Here is a 22,377-nt window from a genome sequence, read left to right as displayed (position 1 = left end):
AAAAACTACTAAGGAAGCCAGGTCTATAACGACTTCTGCCATCACGCTGCACCAAGTCAAACAATCTTCCACCACATTGTCTGCATTACCGGATCCCTCCCCAGATCTGCCCATTCATACATGCATGGTCTCCTCTTCCGTGCGGAGGCTGGTGTTGAGTTGTGCCAAGTCAGCATCTTTATCTTTCAATGCTTCCTGAAGGTGTCTTAACTGACGATGAACGGACTCCAGGGCCAAGAAATGGTTGGATTGAGTCTTCTGTGGTGGTCAAAGCAAAAAAAGAGAATTAGGAGTTAGGATGGATGGATGGATGGATGGATAGATAGATAGATAGATAGATAGATAGATAGATAGATAGATAGATAGATGATAGACGATAGACAGATGATAGATAGATTAGATATAGAGATTAGATATAGCTACAAATATATAGATGTAGATAGATATAAAATAGATTAGATAGATAGATGGATGGATGATATAGATTAGACATACAGATTAGATAGCTATAGCTACAAATATATAGATGTAGTTAGATATAAAATAGATTAGATAGATAAGATAGAGATAGAGATAGAGATAGATAGATGATAGAGATACAGAGTGAAAGAGGATAGATATATGATATAGATAGATTAGATATAGAGATTAGATAGTATAGCTACAAATATATAGATGTAGATAGATATAAAATAGATTAGATAGATAGATAAGATAGAGATAGATAGATGATAGAGATACAGAGTGAGAGAGGATAGATAGATAGATAGATAGATAGATAGATAGATAGATAGATAGATAGATAGATGATAGAGATATAGAGATTAGATATAGAGGCTATAGCTACAAATATATAGATGTAGATAGATATAAAATAAATTAGATAGATAGATAGATTAGATAGATAGATAGATAGATGATAGACACGATGATAGACAGATTAGATATAGAGATTAGATATAGCTACAAATATATAGATGTAGATAGATATAAAATAGATTAGATAGATAGATAGATAGATGGATGGATGGATGGATGGATGGATGATATAGATTAGATATAGAGATTAGATAGCTATAGCTACAAATATATAGATGTAGTTAGATATAAAATAGATTAGATAGATAGATAAGATAGAGATAGATGATAGAGATACAGAGTGAGAGAGGATAGATAGCTAGATAGATAGCTAGATAGAGATATAGAGATTAGATATAGAGGCTATAGCTACAAATATATAGATGTAGATAGATATAAAATAGATTAGATAGATAGATAGATAGATAGATAGATAGATAGATAGATAGATGATATAGATTAGACATACAGATTAGATAGCTATAGCTACAAATATATAGATGTAGTTAGATATAAAATAGATTAGATAGATAGTTAAGATAGAGATAGATGATAGAGATACAGAGTGAGAGAGGATAGATAGATAGATAGATAGATAGATAGATAGATAGATAGATAGATAGATAGATAGATAGATAGATGAGAGAGAGAGAGAGATGATAGAGTATTTTATTGGCAATCTGTGCTTTTCTTGTCTTCCTTTAGGTTGAACGCAGGATCTATTATCCCAAATATTCTCTAATATTTCTGATTCCCAATGCTTCAACAACTGTAGAAATTCTGTACAGGTAGTCCTCAACTTACAACCATTCCTTTATTGACCATTCAAAGTTACAAGGGCACTGAAAAAAGTGACTTATGGCCGTTTTTCACACTTACAACTATTGCAGCATCCCCACGGTCACATGATCCAAATTTGGAAGCTTGGCAACTGGTTCATCTTTATGACGGTTGCAGTGTCCCAGGGTCATGTGATCCCCTTTTGCGACCTTCCGATAAGCAAAGTCAGTGGGGGAAGCCAGATTCATGTAACAACCGTGTTTCTACTTATAAATGCAGTGATTCACTTAACCCCTGTAACAAGGAAGGTCATAAAATGGGGAAAAAACTCACTGAACAATTGTCTTGCTTAGCAACTGATATTTTGATCTCAATTGTGGTCATAAGTCGAGGACTACCTGTAACAAAACATTCCTCATAAATAAATAGGCCTAGTTACAATAATTTATAACGGTAATTTATAACATAACTTTCAGAAGTTGTGGTTGCACCATCACTGGAGGTTCTTAAGAAGCGATTCGACAGCCATTTGTCCAGAATGGTATAGGGCAATGATGACTAACCTTTTTGCCGTTGCGTGCCAAAAACAGGGGGAGCGCGGGGAGGTTGCCCATGTGTGTGCCCACACCCATAATTCTATGCGCCCCGACCCTGCGCATGTGTGCACGTGCCCCCCCCCCCCCGCTTTTAGCATATGATGCCCCGGTGGGCCCGGTAGGCCCGTTTTTCACCCTCCTCAGACTCCAGAGGCTTTCTAGGAGCCTGGGGAGGGCAAAAACGGCCTTCCCCACTCCCCCGGAGGCCCTCCGGAGGCCAGAAACAGCCCATGTCCCAACTTCTGGTGGGATCGAAAGGCCCAAAAATCAGCTGGCCAGCGCACACATGTGTGCTGGAGCTGAGCTACGGCAACGCTCACGTGCCCACTGATATGGCTCCGTGTGCCACCTGTCGCACCCGTGCCATAGGTTCCCCATCACAGGTATAGGGTCTCCTGCTTGAGCAGGGGGTTGGACTAGAAAACCTCCAAGGTCCCTTCCAACAACTGTTATTCTGTTCTATTAAAATTTCAAGGCAGGCCTATGCAAGGCGGCCATCTCAGTGTTCAGGGATCAGAAGGGAAAACAGATTTCAGGCCTGAGCAACCATTTTACATCTTCTTATGTCAGGGATCAAGGACTTTGGGTTCAAAGATTAACTTGGCCTATAATGATAGCTTATCATGCTCACAGAATTTCAAACAAGGCCTCTTTTTCTGTCACGGCAGGAAGAGTGACACTCCAGCTGAACTGCCTCAAATGTTGCTGTCCAGCCATTATACCTTCTTCTTCCTTCTGAGAGCCAGCTTCTTACCATCTTTCTCCATCTAAGTCTGCTTGGAAAATATTAAATTTATAGCATTTTGGGGTTATCTCAAAAACTAGCAGGGTTCCCTACATTAGATAACCTCTGTGTCACTCTTGGCTCTGCTATCCAGTACTGACTCTTCGAATTGGAGAAGCTTCTGCATGTAACTTGGGATTTCAACATCAGATTCTTGTGCTTTGCTATTGTTGTGACCTAGGCTTACTTAGTCATTAAAGACACAATTAGTCCCAAACAAACCTATTTTATTGTAACAGCTGAGAATTACGTTCATTCCCAGCTGAGTCCCAATTAGTTGCAAAACAAGTTCTTCGGAAGAAGTCCTTCGGGATAATCACCAACCTTTATCTTCTTTGACACCCTGCCAAAGGTCTTACTTGGCAAAGCCCCATGAAGTTCAGAAACAAACAAGAGATGCCGACTGGAAACAGAGTTAGCAATGTTGCTTTCCTGCAAAAGGCCCAAGTGCCTTTGTTTCTCTTTTAAGCCTTATGGGTGGGGCCAATCATCTCCTGGCCTTACTCCCGAGTCGTCCCTTTTGCTTTAGCTGCTCTTGCCTTCTGGCAGCTCTGCGCATGCGTGCACTAGGAATAGGCTCCTCCTGTTCCTCTGCCTTTCCACTGTCCGACTCTGGGGAGTCTGGAGTCCGCACATCCAGATGGCCCTGGCTCCATCTCTGCCTTCGACGCAGAGCCCTTGTCCAAACCTTCCCCAGACTCCAGGACTGGCCCATGTTCCTTCCAGCCTCCTCACTGTCCGACTCCGCTGCCAGCTCCGTAGGCTGCTGGTGGACCACAACAACTATCAAGCTTCTAATCTAAAGAGGTTTTGGGGCTAATCCGAACTCCCAGATGTTCTTTAACTACAATTCCCAGAATCTCTCTCCTTGGCTTTGCTGGTTCAGCTGTTGGGAGTTGTAGTTCAGCTATATAGGGAGAACCACAGGTCGTCCATCTAGCCAACAAGGAACACTTAGCTCCCAACTTCTGATCCTGAAGAACCCAGAACTTCAGTTGCTCTCAAACAGGATGAGACATTTCTGTTTCCTCTTTATGGTTTACCTCTAATGCTTGATCTCTATCTTTTAGACGCAGGGCCATCTGCTTGATCAGGGTTTCCAACTTGGGGGCGTTCACCCCAGGCGATCCGAGGGACAGCAAGATGACCAGACAGTCCTGGAGAAGAAAATTAAGACAAAAGAATTAAAACAAAAGAATCAGAGAGTTTCTTTTCTGAAAGGACCAAATTCTTCCTTACTTCCTTTCCTTCCTCACTTTCATCTGGTGGTGTTGCGCCAGCTGGCACCCGAGTCAGACAATGAGGAGGCTGGAGAAGATGTGGTGCCAGAGGCAGGGATTCAGCCAGGGCCTTCAGAACCTCCAGAAGCTCCTTTAAGTGAAGAGGACGAAGAGGAGGAGCCTATTCTCAATACATGGGCACACAGAGCTGCCAAAAGGCAGGAGTGGCTCCTCAGGAGGAGGTCTCCTCGAGAGTAAGGCTTGGGACTAATTGGCCACTCCCTTAGCCTATTTAAGGAGGAACGCTGACTGAAGCAAGTTGTAGGGAACAACTTTAGTTCACTCTACTTCGCGTCAGGATTCTCTGCACATGGCTTCTGGGCTTTCTGCCAACCTTCGTAAGACTGTGATTACTTTATCTTTGGTTTCTTGTAGGCTGTTAAGAAAGTTTATTAACAGCCTTTGTTTTGAAAAAGACTGAGTTATTTTAGTAAATTAAGTTTTGTACAAACTTTGTGTGTGCTGCCTTCTTTGGGATCCATAGCTGGGGCAGAACACACAGCCAATGGTGGGTTGCTCCCGGTTCTGTCCGGTTCTATAGAACTGGTAGTAAAACTGGCAGGAAGCTCCGCCCACCCAGCACATCATCATTGGTGATCTGCACATGTGCAGAAGAGCACATGATCCTGCTGCGAACTGGTAATAAAGATAAGTGGAACCCAATCCTGGCCACAGTCTATTCACAACTGGGCCATGTGAGTATATGCACGCACGCACAGCCTCACTTGCACAATCATCACAGGGGCTCATGGCCCCACTTGCACCTGACCCTCCCACAAAACTATCCCCTTTCCCTCCTTCTCCCCCACCTCTGCTCCGGGCCGCCAACCTGGAAATGTTGGGGAACTCTGGAATATCGGTAATCCTCAATTTACCACCAGTCATTTAGTGACTATTAAAAGTTCCAACAGATCTACCTGAGGTATTTATGACCTGGATTTGAAATTCTGACAGTCTCCCACTCCCATGTGCCATGTGACAGCACATCGGATGCTCAGCAATTCGGCTGCAATTATCGCCATTTGACGTGTCCCTTTGTTATTATGTGACCATGTATTGATAATGATGTGACCATGTATTAATGATGGTTTTGTCAAAAACTGGCATTTTCTTCCAGTTTTTGACAAAATTGTAAGAGCCTTGGTAGTACAGTGGTCTAATGCATCCTGTTATTAAGACCAGCTGCCTGCAATTACTGCAGGTTCGAATCTCGCCAGGCTCAAGGTTGACTCAGCCTTCCATCCTTTCTAAGGTAAGTAAATTGAGGACCCAGTTGTGGGGGCAATAAGCTGACTTTGTATAAATATACAAAAGGATGAAGGCTATTGCTTAGCGCATTGTAAGCCGCCCTGGGTCTCCGGAGAAGGGCGGCATATAAATCAAATAAACATTTTTTTAAAAAAATCGTGCTCAGAGCAAAGCATTGGTTTGCTTAACAGCTGGAGCAGCTGGAACTGTTCCAAATGTTTTATTTTCAAGGCAGAAATAGGAAATACCTGAACCAATGGGAATCTGGCTAAAAACAGCCCTCTTACTTTAGTTCCTTCACCTTCCCTTATGAAAGGGATGTCAAGTTGGCATCGTCATGGCGGCGTCACATGATGTATCGCAATTTTTTCCCCCTTTGCTAAACTGGGCGTGGGAGTGGCCAGCATGTGACGCATCTGGCCCGAGGGCCGCGAGTTTGAGATTACCAAACTGGGTGAGGGATACCTTATGATATCCCTCACCCACTTCCAGGAAACGAGACAGGTGAGGCAATCATTGGATCACCTGGAAGACCAGTAGTGTCTCTCTTGCTCGGCTCACCTGTAACACCTCCTCCTTGCTTTGCAGACACCTGGTCAGTTGATGGATCAGCTGCTCCTGGTGATTCATGGCCTCCTCAAGTGGAAAACCAGCTTCCTGTGGTCACAGAGAGTGGGGTGGGGAAAAAAATAAAAGGAAAATATTACAGCCTTGTGAGGTAGGCCAGATAAGAAGCATAGCCAGAATTATTAGCTCTGTCACTAAAGGTAAATGTAAAGGTTCCCCTCGCACACATGTGCTAGTCGTTCCCGACTCTAGGGGGCGGTGCTCATCTCCGTTTCAAAGCCGAAGAGCCAGCGCTGTCCGAAGACGTCTCCGTGGTCATGTGACCGTCATGACTAAACGCCAAAGGCGCACAGAACACTGTTACCTTCCCACCAAAGGTGGTCCCTATTTTTTCTACTTGCATTTTTTACATGCTTGCGAACTGCTAGGTTGGCAGAAGCTGGGACAAGTAACGGGAGCTCACCCCGTTACGCGGCACTAGGGATTCGAGCCGTTAAACTGCCAACCTTTCGATTGACAAGCTTAGAGTCTTAGCTACTGAGCCACCATGTCCCTCTGTCTCTAGTGCAAGGTTATAGTAACAGAACCAATCACGCTTGGCCAATAAAATTCAATTCAATTCAATTCAATTCAATTCAATTCAATTCAATTCAATTCAATTCAATTCAATTCAATTCTATTCTATTCTATTCTATTCTATTCTATTCTCCTGCCCGTCTAGCAGCCCTGAAGCATGCAAATGCAAGTAGATTAATAGGTACCACTTCGGTGGGAAGACAACAGCGTTCTGTGAGCCTTTGGCATGCAGCCAAGCTGGCCACATGACCACAGAAATCGACTTCAGACAACACTAGCTCCCTCAGCCAAGAAACGGGGATGAGCACCGTGCCTTAGAGTTGGACACGACTGCTTGGGAGGAACTGCTTAATAAAAGAGACAAGGAAGACTTCAAGTTTCTACCTGGTTGGATGCCTCTCCTTGTTTCTCCTGAAAGCTCTTCAGCTGTCCCTGGGCTGTTTCAAGAAGTTCCTTCAAGTTATCAAAAGATCTTTGGAGGTCCTGGTGCAGAGACCGCTGAACCTGGAGCTTTGGGAAAGACAGAAACAGAGTTGGAAGGGACCTTAGAAGTCTTCTAGTCAAACTCCCTACACAAGCAGGAGATTTCTATATCAGGGCTGTCAAACTAGCAGGCCGTGGGCCGGGATGCGTCACGTGCTAGCCACGCCCACGGCCGGTTTAGTGAAGAGGGGAAAAGTTGATACGTCACATGATAAAGCTGTGATGACGCAAGTTTGACACCCCTGCCCAGGGGTGAAATCCAGCAGGTTCTGACAGGTTCTGGAGAACCGGTAGCGGAAACTTTGAGTAGTTCGGAGAACCGGCAAATACCACCTCTGGCTGGCCCGAGTGGGGTGGGAATGGGGATTTTGCAATATCCTTCCCCCAGGAGTGGGGAGGTAATGGGGATTTTGCAGTATCCTTCCCCTGGAGTGGGGACGGAATGGAGATTTTGCAGTATCCTTCCCCTGCCATGCCCACCAAGCCATGCCCACCAAGCCACATGTCAGCACTCCAAACTACATTCGTTCCAGTGCTGACATAAGGAGAAAAGGGGGCAGCTGGCAAGAGGACACTTGACTTTTCACCTACTTATTTTCCCTGAAGATAATATCCCCTAGGAGATGGAATGGGAGGGAGGACATTCCTGGGAGCTGAAGTAGTAGATATGGGGAGAATGAGTTGGAAGATGGCCAATGAGACACAGAGAATTGGGGAACGGAAAGGGAAGGTTTGGGGTCAGGAAGTCAGTGTTGGCTATGACATAATCGGGGACAGATTGTCGTGCTAAATAAATGAAAGATTTCATCAAAGACTATTTGTTTGGAAATGCAATTTATCTGAGACGACATTGAAACCTGACACCTCACCATGCCCACCAAGCCACGCCCACAGAACCGGTAGTAAAAAAAATTGAATTTCACCACTGCCCCTGCTCTATACCATTTCAAAGAAATGGCTGCCCAATCTCTTCTTAAAAGCCTCCAGTGATGGAGCACCTATAACTTCTGGATGGAAGTTATGATTAATTGTTCTAACTGTCAGGAAATTTCTCCTTAGTTCTAGGTTGGTTCTCTCCTTGATTAATTTCCATCCGTTGCTTCTTGCCCTGCCCTCAGGTGCTTTGGAGAATAGCTTGACTCCCTCTTCTTTATGGTAACCTTTGAGATATGCTATCATGTCACTCCTAGTCCTTCTTTTCATTAAACTACACATTAGACGAGACATTCATTCACAAATCCCCCTTACAATGGGATTGGAGAACATCTGAGATTGCCTGGAGTCCTGATTTCCCACCTCTCCTGGTTTCTGGCTCAGAGCTCAAGATAGGGCTGAATTTCTAAGCCATGTTTCCCAACTTTGGCAATGTCAAGGTATGTGAACTTCAGCTCCCAGAATTCCCCAGCCAGCCATGTTTTCTATTGCTTCTATTACCCAGCCCAGTCTTTGGGTAACAGAGGCCATCTTCAATTTATGCATCACTTACTTGGAGTTGGGGTTTTCTGGAACGCTGACAAAGGGTCCTTTCTGAGTTAATTCCATTCCCACCTCCTTCTTCACCCTTGAGTGGTCAAGCAACAGGTGTCCGTGTGACTTCCTTTAGAGCAGTGTTTCTCAATATTGGCATCTTTAAGATGTGTGGACTTCAACTCCCAGAATTCCCCAAATTCACCTCTTTTTCTGCTAATGGTGCCCTTGAGATAGGGCACGGATACACCTAGGCTCCATCTAGGGGCAAAATCCAAGATGGCGGACACACCCTGAGCAATTGTAGCCCCACCCCCTTTTTATTGGGAATTGTAGCTGCCACACGGATGCCAGAAAAGAGCAGGGCTTTGCTTGCATGGATGCATCTGCCATCTTGACTTTTTTGACCTCCCATGTGGACACCCCTGCAGATCAAAGACCCCAATATCTACAGCGATGATAAGATGTGGAGAAAGGAAGGTCACCTCTCAATCTGACACCAAGAAGGCTTATGAAAGCCAAGTGCATCTTCTACCACGGTTGAAGCTGACCCAGAATCCTGCCTCGTCTCATCCTTTCTCCAAAAAAGGAAGACTGAAGGTTGAGTGAAAACTTCACAGCTGAGGCCATCTCCTGGGTTCAGCCCTAATGTCATTTGTTTCATTGTGGCATACATGAACCCCATCGCTGTGTCTCAGACAACCCTAGCTTAGCAGGATGTCTGAACCCAACCATTGTTTTATACAACAAATGGTGGTTAGAACCAACCACAACCTGGGATTACAGGTAGTCCTCAACTTACAACAATTTGTTGAGTGACTGTTCAAGTTACAACGGCACCCAAAAAAAAGCGACTTATGACCGTTTTTCATATTGATGACCGCTGCAGCGTCCCCACAGTCGCGTGATCAAAATCCAGACGCTTGGCAACTGACATGTACTTATGACGGTTGCAGTGTCCCGAGGTCACGTGATCCCCTTCTGCGACCTTCTGACAAGCATTGTCGGTGGGGAAGCCAGATTCACCGAACAACCATGCTAATTTAACAGCTGCAGTGATTCACTTAACAACGGTGGCAAGAAAGGACATAAAATGGGACAAAACTCACTTAACAACTGTCTCGCTTTGCAACAGAAATGTTGAGCTCAATTTGCGGTCATATATTGAGGACAGGGTGGATAAAAATCAATGATTTTTTTTAAAAAATAAAAAAAATGGATTTTTTTGATTTAAATCGGATTTTTTTATTCAAATCAGATTTTTTTGATTTTTATTGAATTTATTTTAATAAAAAACTTTTGGGGTAAAAATCTATCGTAAGATAGTTTTCTATTTAAGATACATAAATAATTTAGTTTATTCAGCATGAAATGGAGCTTAGTTATGTAGCACAAGGCTGTATATTCTGCAACACTGGGACTATCGGTGAGTCAACAGCGGGTCAAAGGAGTAGCAGAGATGACAGTTGCTCTTTAAAAATTATGATTTAAATCGAGTTGATTTAAATCAAGTCTTTTTACTAGTGATTTAAATCAAATCCACCCTGATTGAGGACTACCTCTATGCCTGAACTCAGCTGACCCTACCTTACTTTTTCGTGCTGCTTACCTTTGGCTCCAGAGGCAGAAACTCATCCATCAGGTCCTCATAGGATTCTTCTCCCACGGGGCTCTCTCTCCGGGGAGTGGCCCCCCGCCAGTTGCCCACCAAGATGGGGATCTTACTGCCCGATGGGACCTTCAGCCGCTTCCTTCTAATGTCCTTCAGATTTTTCAGCGCTTCCGAGGCTAGTTCCGATTCTGGCGAAGTATCCAACGATAGCATGGAACACGACTCGACGTCCCCCAAACTATGGCACCGCAGAGAGGCCTGGGAGTCTGTGCAGCATACGGTGGGCATGCTTTGCGACTTGTCCCGGCAGAGGGGGGAGATAGGGGACCACGTTCCCAGCCGCCTCGGTGTCCGGCACACCCACTCATAATTGTTGTCGTCCACCCTCAGCCCATGGCAGCTGTGACATTGGCGGTTCCGACCCGGGGTGCCTGGCTGGCTGCTGTCGGGGGCGTCAGCCCAGCACTCATATTCGGAGAGGGCCATATCATCCTGCAGGAGGCGCTGGTATTGCACTTGGGGCAAATCCGCTATGCTGGCTGAGATCTCTTGGCCCGTATAGGACACGGAGGCCCCGTTATCTGGAAACCGCCGCGTGTAAATATGGCGCAGCGAGCGGGCCAACTGGTCTTTCTCCGAAAGCAGGCGCTGGAGGCGCTCAATGGAGAGAGCTTGAACCCGGGCGATGACAGTGTCGAAATGGTACACCCGCCCCAAGACCTGGGCACATTTCCCACACAGGAATTCTCCGCGCCCATCTCCACGCTGCGGAAGCTCTTGGTCGAGGACGTAGGACAGTATCACCAGCAGGTTGGGGCGTGAGCTGTTATTGCTCCGGCTGAAAAGCCACCGCCGATGATTCCCACGCAGCACGGTGCCACAAAGGCGGCAGAAATTGTTGGGGCTCTCCATGAATTCAGAAGCGCTGGAAGCGGAACAGAAAGGAATCTTTTATTTCCAATTTTTCTCAGACTTCCATGGACCCAATCCCGAAGGTGCTTTTTCGGGAGGCAACTGGACTCTCTTGTTGTTGTTTTTTTTGAAGACGTTTCCCTTCTCATCTGAGAAGCTTCTTCAGTTCTGACTGGATGGTGGGGGAATGGAAAGATTTATATTCCTTGCAGTCAGCTGGTCATTATAAATCCTTCCATTTCCCACCATCTAATCTAAACTCAAGGCCCGGGGGCCAGATTCGGCCCACAGATCTGGTCTGTGGGGCCGCCCTGGAAACGGGAGGACTGGCCTGTGGTGCCTCTGGCAGTGAAAACGGAGCTGCGGAGGTCCGCAGGAGGGTTGCAGGAGCCCGTCGCAGTCGGAAACGGAGCTCTGGAGCCTGTTTTCATTGGCAGAGCGCTTGGGCCGCCACAGGCGCCCCCAACACCAGTGACGTCGAGCTGGCCATGCCCACCCCAGCCACACCCATCCCGGCCCTCCAAAGTCAAACACAACCCTGATGCGGCCCTCAATGAAATCGAGTTTGACATCCCTGATCTAATCAGAGCTGAAGAAGCTTCCTGGATGAGAAGTGAAAGGTCTTCAAGGAAAAACAAAAACAAAAAAGTTTTTTTTTTTGCCTCCTGAAAAAGCACCTTTGGGACAACCATGACCTGAATGACTGAGAATCTCCATAGACTTCCATGGACCCAAAGAGTTTTTGATGGTAATATCTCTGTTTTATATATTAATAAGAAATGTTAAAGAGTATTTACAAGCTTTGACATGATGGCATATATGATATCAGCCTCTGCAGTGAGGTTCCTTAAAAAAAAAACGGCTACAGGAAGTCCTCGACCTACGACCACAATTGAGCCCAACATTTCTGTTGCTAAGTGAGATAGTGAATTCGCCTGCAGTTGTTAATTAGTAGCATGGTTGTTAAGTGAATCTGGCTTCCCCATTGACTTTGCTTGTCAGAAGGTCACAACAGGTGTGTGCCCAGCATACTGCAACCGTCATAAATATGAGTCAGTTGCCAAGTGTCAAAATTTTAATCACGTGGCCATGGGGATGCTGCAACGATCGTTAAGTGTGAAAAAATAGTTATACTGTATATACAGGTAGTCCTCGACTTACAACAGTTCGTTTAGTAAACTGTTCAAAGCTCCAATGGCACAGAAAAAAAGTGACTTATAACCATTTTTCACACTTATGACCATGACGTGAATAAAATTCGGATGCTTGGCAACCGGTTCATATTTATGACTGTTGCAGTGTCCCGAAGTCATGGGAATCCCCCTTTAGTGACCTTCTGACAAGCAAAAGTCAATGGGGAAGCCAGGTTCACTTAACAACCGGGTCACTAATTTATCAACCTGGAGTGATTCGCTTAACAACAGTAGCAAGAAAGGTTGTAAAATGGGGGCATACCTCACTTCGGAAATGTCTCGCTTAGCAGCAGCAGTTTTGGGCTCAATTGTGGTCGTAAATCAAGGACTACCTATACTGTAGTGGGCAGGGACAGGAGTACATGGGGGGGGGGCTTCTGATGATTTAGCAACTGAAATTTTGGGCTCAATGATGGTCATAAGTTGAGGACTATTTGTACACAAAGGTTCCCTCAAGGGGTGGTTTTTTTAAAAAAATGAAAATGGTGACAATGATGTGACTGAAGAGCCATCTACGCATTGGACATAAAAATGGGTGGAGCTTTTATTGAACCACCATGGCTGCCATTTTGACTTTTTTGACCACTCTCTGTAGATCTCTGCATCTTGGTCCACAAGATGAACCAAAAAAAAACAAAAAAACGGGCCACCACAGATTTCTACTGCAAACCTTCCCATTTTATACTACAAAACTGATTCTCCAAACGTGACTCTTCGCACAACCAAAAACTGGAAATGTATGGACAAGAAGGAAGTTTGGAGAAAACGGCAAGCAAGCAAAATAATCTTCCTGAAAAACATAAGTAGGTATCCCCCAACCCACCCACCCCACACAAAGAGCTCAAAGTAATTGTGCCTGACCGGGGAAGAGCAAAAATCATAAAAGGCATAAGGAATATTCTATGCTGTGATTTCGTTCCAGGTCTTATAGATGTTGTAATTACAGAGGGTGGGGAAACACAGTGCAAAAATACCCAAGCTTTCATCCCTTTTCCTTGTTCAGAAAGACTGTCTGGGTCAGGCAAGTAGAACATACAAGCTTCAAAGGAAGACCCGGCTGTTTTCAGATGAGACCCTGGCCCAGAATCAGGGGTGAAATACTCCCGGTTCGGACCGGATCACCCGATAGCAAAATCCCTGCCCTCCCCCATGCCCAGCTGAACCGCACAATCATCAGAGACTTTTTTTAAAAAAAAATTTAAAAGCAATTTTTTCTACAACCTCTTCGGCAGAAAAAATGCTTTTAAAAGTAAAAAAAAAAAAAAAGCCTCTGATGATCGTGTGGCTCAGCTGGGATCGTCAAAGGGATCATCAGCTGACGATCCCAGCTGAGTTGCCTGATTGTCAGAGGCTTTTTAAAGAAAAAAAGCTTCTGCCGATCAGGCAAGTCAGCTGGGATCGTCAGTCTTTTGAAAGCATTTTTTTACAACCTCTTCGCCGAAGAGGTTGTAGAAAAAATGGTTTTAAAAGTAAAAAAAAAAATTGGCCACACCCACCCAGTCACATTACCCCCCCACCAAGCCACGCCCACAGAACCAGTAGTAACAAATTTTAGATTTCACCACTGGCCAGAATCTAAGAGTAATCAATCAATCAATCAATCAATCAATCAATCAATCAATCAATCAATCAGAATAGAGCTGGAAGGGTCCTTGGAGATCTTCTAGTCCAGGGGTGAAATGTTACCGGTTTGGGCCAGTTCGCCTGAACTGGTAGTAAAAAAAATGTAAAACAAAAAAAGTTCCGAGGATCGTTCAGCGGATCGTTGGAACTTTTTTTTTTTTTTTAACTTTTTAAGCATTTTTTTTACTACCGGTTCTCCGGAACTGGTAGTTAAAAATGCTTTTAAAAAGTATTTTTTAAAAAAGGTTCTGACGATTGCGTGGCACAGCTGTGATCGTCGGAACCTTTTTTTTAACTTTTTTAAAGCATTTTTTTACTACCTATTTGCCCGAACCGGTAGTAAAAAATGCTGTAAAAAAGTTTTTAAAAAGGTTCCCAAGATCGCACGCCACAGCTGATTCTCCCCCCTCACCCGTGTTCTACTTACCTTCCCAAGCCTCCTTTTGGTGTGTATTGTGCATGCACACGCAGGGCACATTTGGTGTGAACTGCCAGCAAACCGGTAGCAAACCGGTTCAGATTTCACTACTCTTCTAGTCCAACCCCTTGCTCAGGCAGGAGACCCTATAGTACTGTAGGAAGTTAGCACCCACCCCTTTCCTAGAAGAATGAAATATTTTAGGAAATATTAAAAAAGGCAGAATATTATGTTTCCCTGGATGAGAAATGGAGAAGCATGTTTTAAAGAGGAAGCAGCTCCCATTTTCCTGCCCCCCCACCCTTTGTCAATGGGCCAGAGGCAGAAACTCAATCTTTGTCAATGGGCCATCATCTGCAACACAATAGGACCTATCTAGCAACAGAAACTCACCACATGGTACCTGGGAAGATTACATCAGCCAGCAAGGCTAGCAAAGACCCCCACCCCCTGGGAGTCTGACAACCAATCAGGATACTCTTTCTGGGCCCCAGGAAGTTCAAAGCCAGAGAAGGCATAAAACCCGGGGACTCACTGCGTCTCACCCCCTTTTCTGTTCAGGAACTCAAGCCATGTGATCCTGTCCACCATTAAACCATCTTTCCAAGCAGTCTCCATGTTTCCAGTGTCTTTTTCCCCACTTGGAGCTGAACCCAGAAGGATATTTCTTCCTACAGTACCATTTCAAATGACTGTCCAGTCTCTTCTTAAAAACCTCCCGTGATGAAGCACCCACAACTTCTGAAGGAAAAGTTGTTCCATTGATTAATTGTTCTAACTGTCAGGAAATTTCTCCTTAGTTCTAAGTTGCTTCTCTCCTTGATTAATTTCCACCCATTGCTTCTTGTCCTGCCCTTGGGGCCTTTCGAGAATAGGTTGACCCCCACTCTTCTTTGTGGCAGCCCCTGAGATACTGGAACACTGCCATCGTGTCTCCCCTAGTCCTTCTTTCTCATTAAACTAGACCCGTGATGGCGAACCTATGGCAGAGCCATACCAGTGGGCACGCGGGCTCAGCTCCGGCGTGCATGTGCACACTGGCCAGCTGATTTTTGGGCCTTCTGGGCCCACCGGAAGTAGGGAAACAGGTTGTTTCCTGCCTCCGGAGGGCCTCTGTGTGTGTGGGGAACACCCATTTTTCTCTCTCCCTAGGTTCCAGAGGCTTTCTAGGAGCCTGGGGAGGGTGAAAACAGCCTTCCCCACCCACCTGGAGGCCTTCCAGAGGCTGGAAACGGCCCATTTGTCAACTTCCTAGAAAGACTCTGGAGCCTGGGAAGGGCAAAAAACAGGCCTACTGGGCCCACCGTCCCATCACATGCCAAAAGCAGGGGGAGTGCGGGGGGGGTTACGTGCGCATGCGTGGGGGACAGGGCGCATAGAATTATGGGTGTGGGCAGGCACGGCCGCGCCCCCCCCGGCAGCCCCCTCGCTTTTGGCACGCGATGGCAAAAAGGTTAGCCATCACTGAACTAGAAAAATCCAATTCCACCAACTGATATATTTAGCCTCCAGCGCCCTAATCATCTTTGTTCCTTTTCCCTAACACTTTCGATTTCCCCTAACACTTTCGATTTTCTTTGGAGAGCACAACAACTGTGGACAAGAAAGCCCCACTTGGATCACCAAGAAAGGAGGCAGATGGTAATCGAATAATAAGAGGCTTAAAGGAAAAGATCAATAGAGGAAAGGAATTACATAAGGTTGGTTCCCTGTCATTAATTTTTTGCATGCATGGATACATCCCATATGGAACCCTCTTCCAATGTTTACAAAAACTGATAAGGCTAACAAGTGTATGTGTGTGTGTGAGAGAGAGAGGCAGACAGAGAGAAGGAGAGGAGCATGAAGCTGTCTTATTTTAAAGGGAAGACTCCACGGGTCATGCTCCAGTTTAAAAATGAAAGTAGCGGACACATTTTCCCACAAATATGACGTAACTTACACAATCAAGCGCATTAAAATACAACAAAGCTAAAAGCCTTCCAGTCCCATCAGGGTCCGTGTCACCCAACCAGTACATCTTTGCAGACCAAACCCCAGAACCTCCCAAATCAACAGGTCACCCTGCTGGTTTCCAGCTGGCCTGGAGCAAATCTGCGTAGGCACCCGACAGGTACCTACTTCTGTCCTTAAGAGTACGGCCTTTCTCTGCTCTCAGCCCTGCCCAGATTCGGAAACAGGAAGAACCAGCCGCCGAGTCAGGCTTCTGGTCCCTTTAGCCTAGCGATGTCACCTTCCAGAGATGCCACAAACCCCACTCTTGTCCCTTTGGCGTGCAGTTTGCAAATCAGGATTTGCAAACCAAAGCAGAGCCGGGAGACCAGCTTACAGCAAACTTCTTGGGCTGGATTTTGAGCAGACCAAGAAGGGCTGAAGAAGGAGGAAGCCCTCGTCCCACTGAAACTTCCTTCCTACTCCCCAGTTTGAGAAAGGAGGGGGGAACCATTCCTTGGAGAGAATTGGGGGGAAGGGATATTTCTCATCGGCTACCACTCCTTCCCCCTTACCTTTTCTCCAGGCCTTCGGCCACTCCACCCAGAGCAAAGGGCAGGAGATCAGAGCACACCTGGCTCAGAAACTCCGCCTCCCAAGGGGGGGAGGACGCAGGGAGGGGCTTCTCCTTGGATAAGCGTTTGGCCTTTCCACCTTCTCCCCTTGCAGGTGCTGGGAGGGGCTAAACAGAAGCTTTGCACTGCTTCTCCCCCATCTAGATGATAGAAAAAGGTTACTTTCCAAGAAGCTTCCCGGATGAGAAGCAAAAGGTATGTAACAGTCACAGAGTTGGAAAGTGCCTTGGAGGTCATCTAGTCCAACCCCCTGCTCACTGCCGATCTTTCTGATCGACAAGCTCAGTGTCTTAGCCACTGAGCCACCTTAGGTCTTCAAAAGAAAAACTCCATGAAAATCTTGGGGAAAAAAGCATGACAACCACGACCTGGATGATTGAGAATCTCCATAGACCGAAAAGGTTACTACTACTACCTCTTTGTAATCTTTGATCTGGCCGGATGATCAGATCCTTTACTCGGTGCATTAAATGCCCCGAAAGAAAACCTTTGCTTCCACCAAATTATTCCATTTGCAAAACTTGCCTCCTTCCCCCTCTAACATTTTTGGAGACGCACCTTAAAACACCCGCGCGTACACCACCCGTGTTTCCTCTGCCATTGCAACAGGTAGAAAAAAATCCAATAATAATAATAATAATAATAATAATAATAATAATAATAATAATAATAATAATAATAATCTCTCCTTGGGCTGGACGATACCTTAACAGTTCCTAGGTCCTTAGTTAGGACTCGAGCTGCTGAGCTATTAACCAGCCTCAAAGGCTGTGAATCTCACTAAAGATTAACCAATAAATAATAATAATAATAATAATAATAATAATAATAATAATAATAATAATAATAATAATAATAATAATAATAATAATAATAATAATAAACAACTCTCCTTGCTGTATCGAGCTGCATCTGACTCACGCTTGCTGGCGGCGGGGGCGCCTCCTCCCCCCGGACTCTCTCTCTCCGAAGCGATCCCTTTAAAAGAGATCGCTCCACCCCAGCCCTCGGCGAGGAGGATCAGAGTGATCGGAAGGGATTCCCGGCTTGTCCTCTTAACCCTCTCGCGCGTCGAGAAAAACCACACAGTGTAAAAAGCCTCACTTCCGGGTTTTTAAGAAACTTCGGGAGAAGATCCGACCTAAGCGCCAAGATCCCAGTGGATCCCTCTCCCCTTGCAAGATCGAGCCCCGTTTTTCGCGATCCGCCGCTCCGGATTCTTCTTTGCCTGCGTTAAACGTCCCCTTCCACCACCCACCCACCCACTCACCCCGGGCCCTCGCCCGCTTGCCTTTGCGCCTGGGGGCTGCCTGGCGATCGGATCGGGTTTGCACGGGATCCCTTCGCGGATCGTGTGAAAGCTCGCTCCGTGCCCGAAGTAGAGCGGCGTAACGATTTGCCCCAGCACAGCAGCAACCCTTTCAGATCTGGGCACGTGGTTCCTTGAGCACAGAGGCGAATCCCCGAGCTGCCCTCCTTCAGGAAGCCCAGATGAGTTCACTGCACCGTCTTGCTGCCATCTAGAGGCGGTCCGGAGTTTTGCAGGCCGGATCTTAGCCGCGCTTTCTTTTTTTTTTTTTCCGCCCCCACCTCCTTTCCCCGTCGGGAGTCTGGCAATCTGGGCGCACCAGGCTTGCAGTTCTCGGACGCGCCGCCAGAGGGAGCCGCGGCGCCAGATCTGGAAGCGGCGAGGATTTTATATATATATAGAGAGAGAGAGAGAGACTTTACTCACCTGAAGACGGGCCGGTTCCTGCCACGTCGCGCCTTCGGCCTCCAGTCCGCCCTGCCTCTTGACGCCGGCTGCAGCCTTGCAAAAGCCACCCGGGGCGTGTTTTTGACGCCCGACCTGCTGTGGAAAAAAAAAAAAAGCTTTGGGTCGTGGGAAGCCTGCAAAAGGGCGATGGCTGGCAAGCCAGGCTCAAAAGAGGGAGAGGGACCTTTTCAGGAGAAAAAAAAAACAAAAGGTCTAGTTGGGAACTTTCTCTCCATCCCAGCATTTTTTTTGGGGGGGGAGGGGTCCGCAAGGGAACTAACCAGCGGGGTGACTGCATGTAGTCCTCGACTTACGACCACAGCGGAGCCAGGGATGGGTTCCAACCAGGGGTGGGTTCTAAATTTTTTTACTACCGGTTTTGTGGGCGTGGCTTATTTTGTGGGTGTGGCTTGATGGTCACGTGATCATTATTTAGGATTTAGCAGAGGTACTGGTCTACCCGGCTTTTAATTGCTTGCAGTACTGTACTGATCTACCCATTTATTTTTGCAGGCACCGATCTACTCATGTATTTTTGCAGGCACTGGTCTACCCATTTATTTTTGCAGGCACTGATCTACTCATGTATTTTTGCAGGCACTGATCTACCCATTTATTTTTTGCAGGCACTGATCTACTCATGTATTTTTGCAGGCACTGATCTACCCATTTATTTTTGCAGGCACTGATCTACTCATGTATTTTTGCAGGCACTGGTCTACCCATTTATTTTTGCAGGCACTGATCTACCCATTTATTTTTGCAGGCACCGATCTACTCATTTGTTTTCTTTTAACACTGATCAGCTGTAGGACGGCCCTTTGAAGCCTCATGGCAAGAGTTTAAACAGTTTTTTTTTCCCTCTAGCCATCAGCTGGGACTCAGGAGGCAGCAATAGATTGGGGGTGGGGCCAAATAAAAGGTAAGAATAACACGGGGCGGGGGGGTAGAACCGGTTCGGTGACGTCATATCGTCACCACTACCGGTTCGGCGGAACCGGGAGGAACCCACCACTGGTTCCAACTGGTGTTACCACCAGTTTTCTTCGCACATGCGCTTTGCGTGCGATCCCTGCAAGTGCATTAAGTTTCTGCCCAGCTGAGGTGCGGTAATCCACTCTGCCGCGCCTGTCAGCTGGGCTAAAAAACAAGAAATAAAGGTAGGAATAAAGCGGGGGCGGGAGGAAGGGCCCAGCTCCCAGTCAAAGAGAACCAGTTTGGTGATGTCACATCATCACCACTACTGGTTCAGCCGAACCGGGCCGAACCAGGAGCAACCCACCACTGAATGGAGCCCCGCATTTCTGTGGCTAAGTGAGACATTTGTTAAGGGAGTCTTGCGCCCCCCCCCGCCCCCGTACGGCTTTTCTTGAGACTTCTCAGGAAACAACTGAATGAAAAACTGCTGGTGACCTTCTACCGCAACATCATAGAGAGTATCTTAACTTACTGCACCTGTGTATGGTTTGCCAATTGCACCGTGGCAGATAGGACAGCGCTCCAGAGGGTTAAGATCATTACCCAGAGTATCATTGGTTGCCCCCTCCCCTCCTTGGAAGAGCTTTATAGCTCCCGCTGCCTTAAGAAAGTTCAAAACGTTCTTAAAGATCCATCTCATCCTCGGCACCCCCCTTTTTTTTTTTTTAACTATTACCATCTGGCAGACGGTACAGGATAATAAAAACAAGGACAAATAGGCTGAAAAACAGCTTCTATCCCAGGGCAGTAACCATACTGAATTCTACTGCATATTGCAATATTAATGCAATATCAGGAGTTTTCAATTCAATTATATAGAATGCGAAAGGTGTGTGTTTTTATACGTATAATGTACACTGAAGATGGCATTTAATTTTGTTGTACGAGGTGCAGTGACAAAGTAAGCTTAATTAATTTTCCTGTCACGGTGGTTCAAGTGAATCACTGCCATTCTTAACTTAGTAACATGGTTGTTAAGCAAATCTGGCTTCCCCGTTGACTTTGCTTGTTGAAAAGTTGAAAAAGGGGATGGCGTGATCCTGGGACATTGCAAGTGTCATAAATACGAATCAATTGCCAAGTGTGTGAATTTTGATCACGTGACTATGAGCATGCTACACCGGTTGTAAGTGTGAAAAAGAGGTTTTTTTAGGTCAGTTTTTTTCAGTGCTGTTGTAATTTTGGTCACTAAACCATTCAAAATTACAACTGTTAACTGTTCATTGTAAATCAAGGATTAACTGCACATTATGGAACGATGCGCTGAAAAACATTCAACATCCAGTCCCAAAGGCGCTTTTTTATGAGGCAACTGGACTTTCTGGTTTTTCTTTGAAGACGTTTCGCTTCTTATCCAAGGGTAATGGGGGGAGGGGTGGCCAGTTCGACATCACTCATGTCGGGCACTCTGCCAGTAAAAACAGGCTCCTAAATTCCGTTTTTGGCTGCCATGGCCTCCTGTAACCCGGCCCTCCCGAGCTCTGTTTTCACTGGCAGAAGCACCATGGGCCGGTCCTTCACCGTTTCCAGGGCGGCCCTGTGGGCTAGACCTAAGTACCCCATGGGCTGGATCCGGCCCCCGAGCCTTGAGTTCGACATTTCTGCTTTAGGAGAAGATCTAGTTCTCTGGAAAAAGCTGTAATGCTGGGAATGGTGGAAGGAAAAAGAAGAGGATGACCAGCAGGAAGAATGGATAGATTCATTTAAGGTGATGAAGGAGGCATTTGTTAAGAGGACTTGAACAGGTTAGCGGCATATTTTCCTGCAGAAAATCTATCTCAGTAGCTGGTAACAGCCTATACTGAGTTGATGGCACTTAATCAATGAATCGATCAACCAATCACATATTCAATTACTTCCAATCATTTGGCAGTTCTGTCTAGAACAGTGATCGTCAGCCTTGGCATCTTGGAAGATGTGTGGACTTCAACTCCCAGAATTATCCAGGCGGCATGACTTGGCTGGGGGATTCTGGGAGTTGAAGTCCACACATCTCAAAGCTGACCCATTTGTCAGACACACTAATTTAGGTGGTTTCTAATAGGACTAATAAAAGATTCTGCTAAAATTGTTCGTTAGAGACAGCCCAAAGCCAATGTTCCTGGAGGCCATGTAGAAAGTATTGCCTAGAACTGAAAATTCTCCAAAACGTAGCACTAGGCCTCATCTCCTCGATTCTATTGGACACAAATGGCTCATACTGGCACAGTGATTTCTCACAAGAATATATGCTAGTGTAACCTGGCTATCTCCTTGGGTCACACACACCCGTCCTTTGAATGGCCTTTTAACCATTCTAGGTTAAATCTGGGGTTTGATTTGCCAGAATGGAACAAACATCACTTCAAGTATAGCATACACCTTGATTTATTAAACCAATCTTCCTCAACCTCAGAAACTTTAAGATGGATGGACTTTCAGAATTCCCCAGCCAGCCATGTTGGCTGGAGAATTCTGGGAGTTGAAGTCCACCCATGTTAAAGTTGATAAGGTTGAAAAACAGAGTATTAGATCAAATCCAGGCTGCCTCCTGGAATCATAGGTTCTCCGGGAAGCTTTCAATCCAAGGCTAAGCAGCCATGTGTCTGGAATGATTTGAGGATCTTATCCTGGGAAGAGATTTGGAACAGAAGATCTCCAAAGTCCTTTCCAACCTCAGCATTCAATCATCATCTTCTT

General features: G+C 45.9%; 1 protein-coding gene across 1 annotated transcript in view; it reads right to left on the bottom strand.

Moving 5' to 3' along the window:
* LOC139310090 (rootletin-like) overlaps positions 1-21,297 on the bottom strand; it is a 30,639-nt gene extending 9,342 nt beyond the window's left edge. Inside the window, exons 1-8 of the mRNA XM_070934244.1 lie at positions 21,257-21,297; positions 18,700-18,813; positions 10,249-11,176; positions 8,659-8,733; positions 7,074-7,199; positions 6,108-6,203; positions 4,062-4,175; positions 121-258 (exon numbers count right to left, since the gene is read on the bottom strand). Of these exons, the coding sequence (XP_070790345.1) occupies positions 121-258; positions 4,062-4,175; positions 6,108-6,203; positions 7,074-7,199; positions 8,659-8,733; positions 10,249-11,176; positions 18,700-18,813; positions 21,257-21,297 (1,632 nt within the window). The remainder of the gene's footprint in view (positions 1-120; positions 259-4,061; positions 4,176-6,107; positions 6,204-7,073; positions 7,200-8,658; positions 8,734-10,248; positions 11,177-18,699; positions 18,814-21,256) is intronic.
* Between the last annotated feature and the right edge of the window lie 1,080 nt (positions 21,298-22,377).

The sequence above is a fragment of the Pituophis catenifer genome, unplaced genomic scaffold, assembly GCF_029215685.1.
Source record: "Pituophis catenifer annectens isolate HBS135680 unplaced genomic scaffold, rPitCat1.0.hap2 SCAF_2, whole genome shotgun sequence".
Taxonomy (NCBI): Eukaryota; Metazoa; Chordata; class Lepidosauria; order Squamata; family Colubridae; genus Pituophis; species Pituophis catenifer.
Note: the sequence above shows the minus strand (reverse complement) of the source record. Positions and strands in the feature narration are given on the sequence as shown.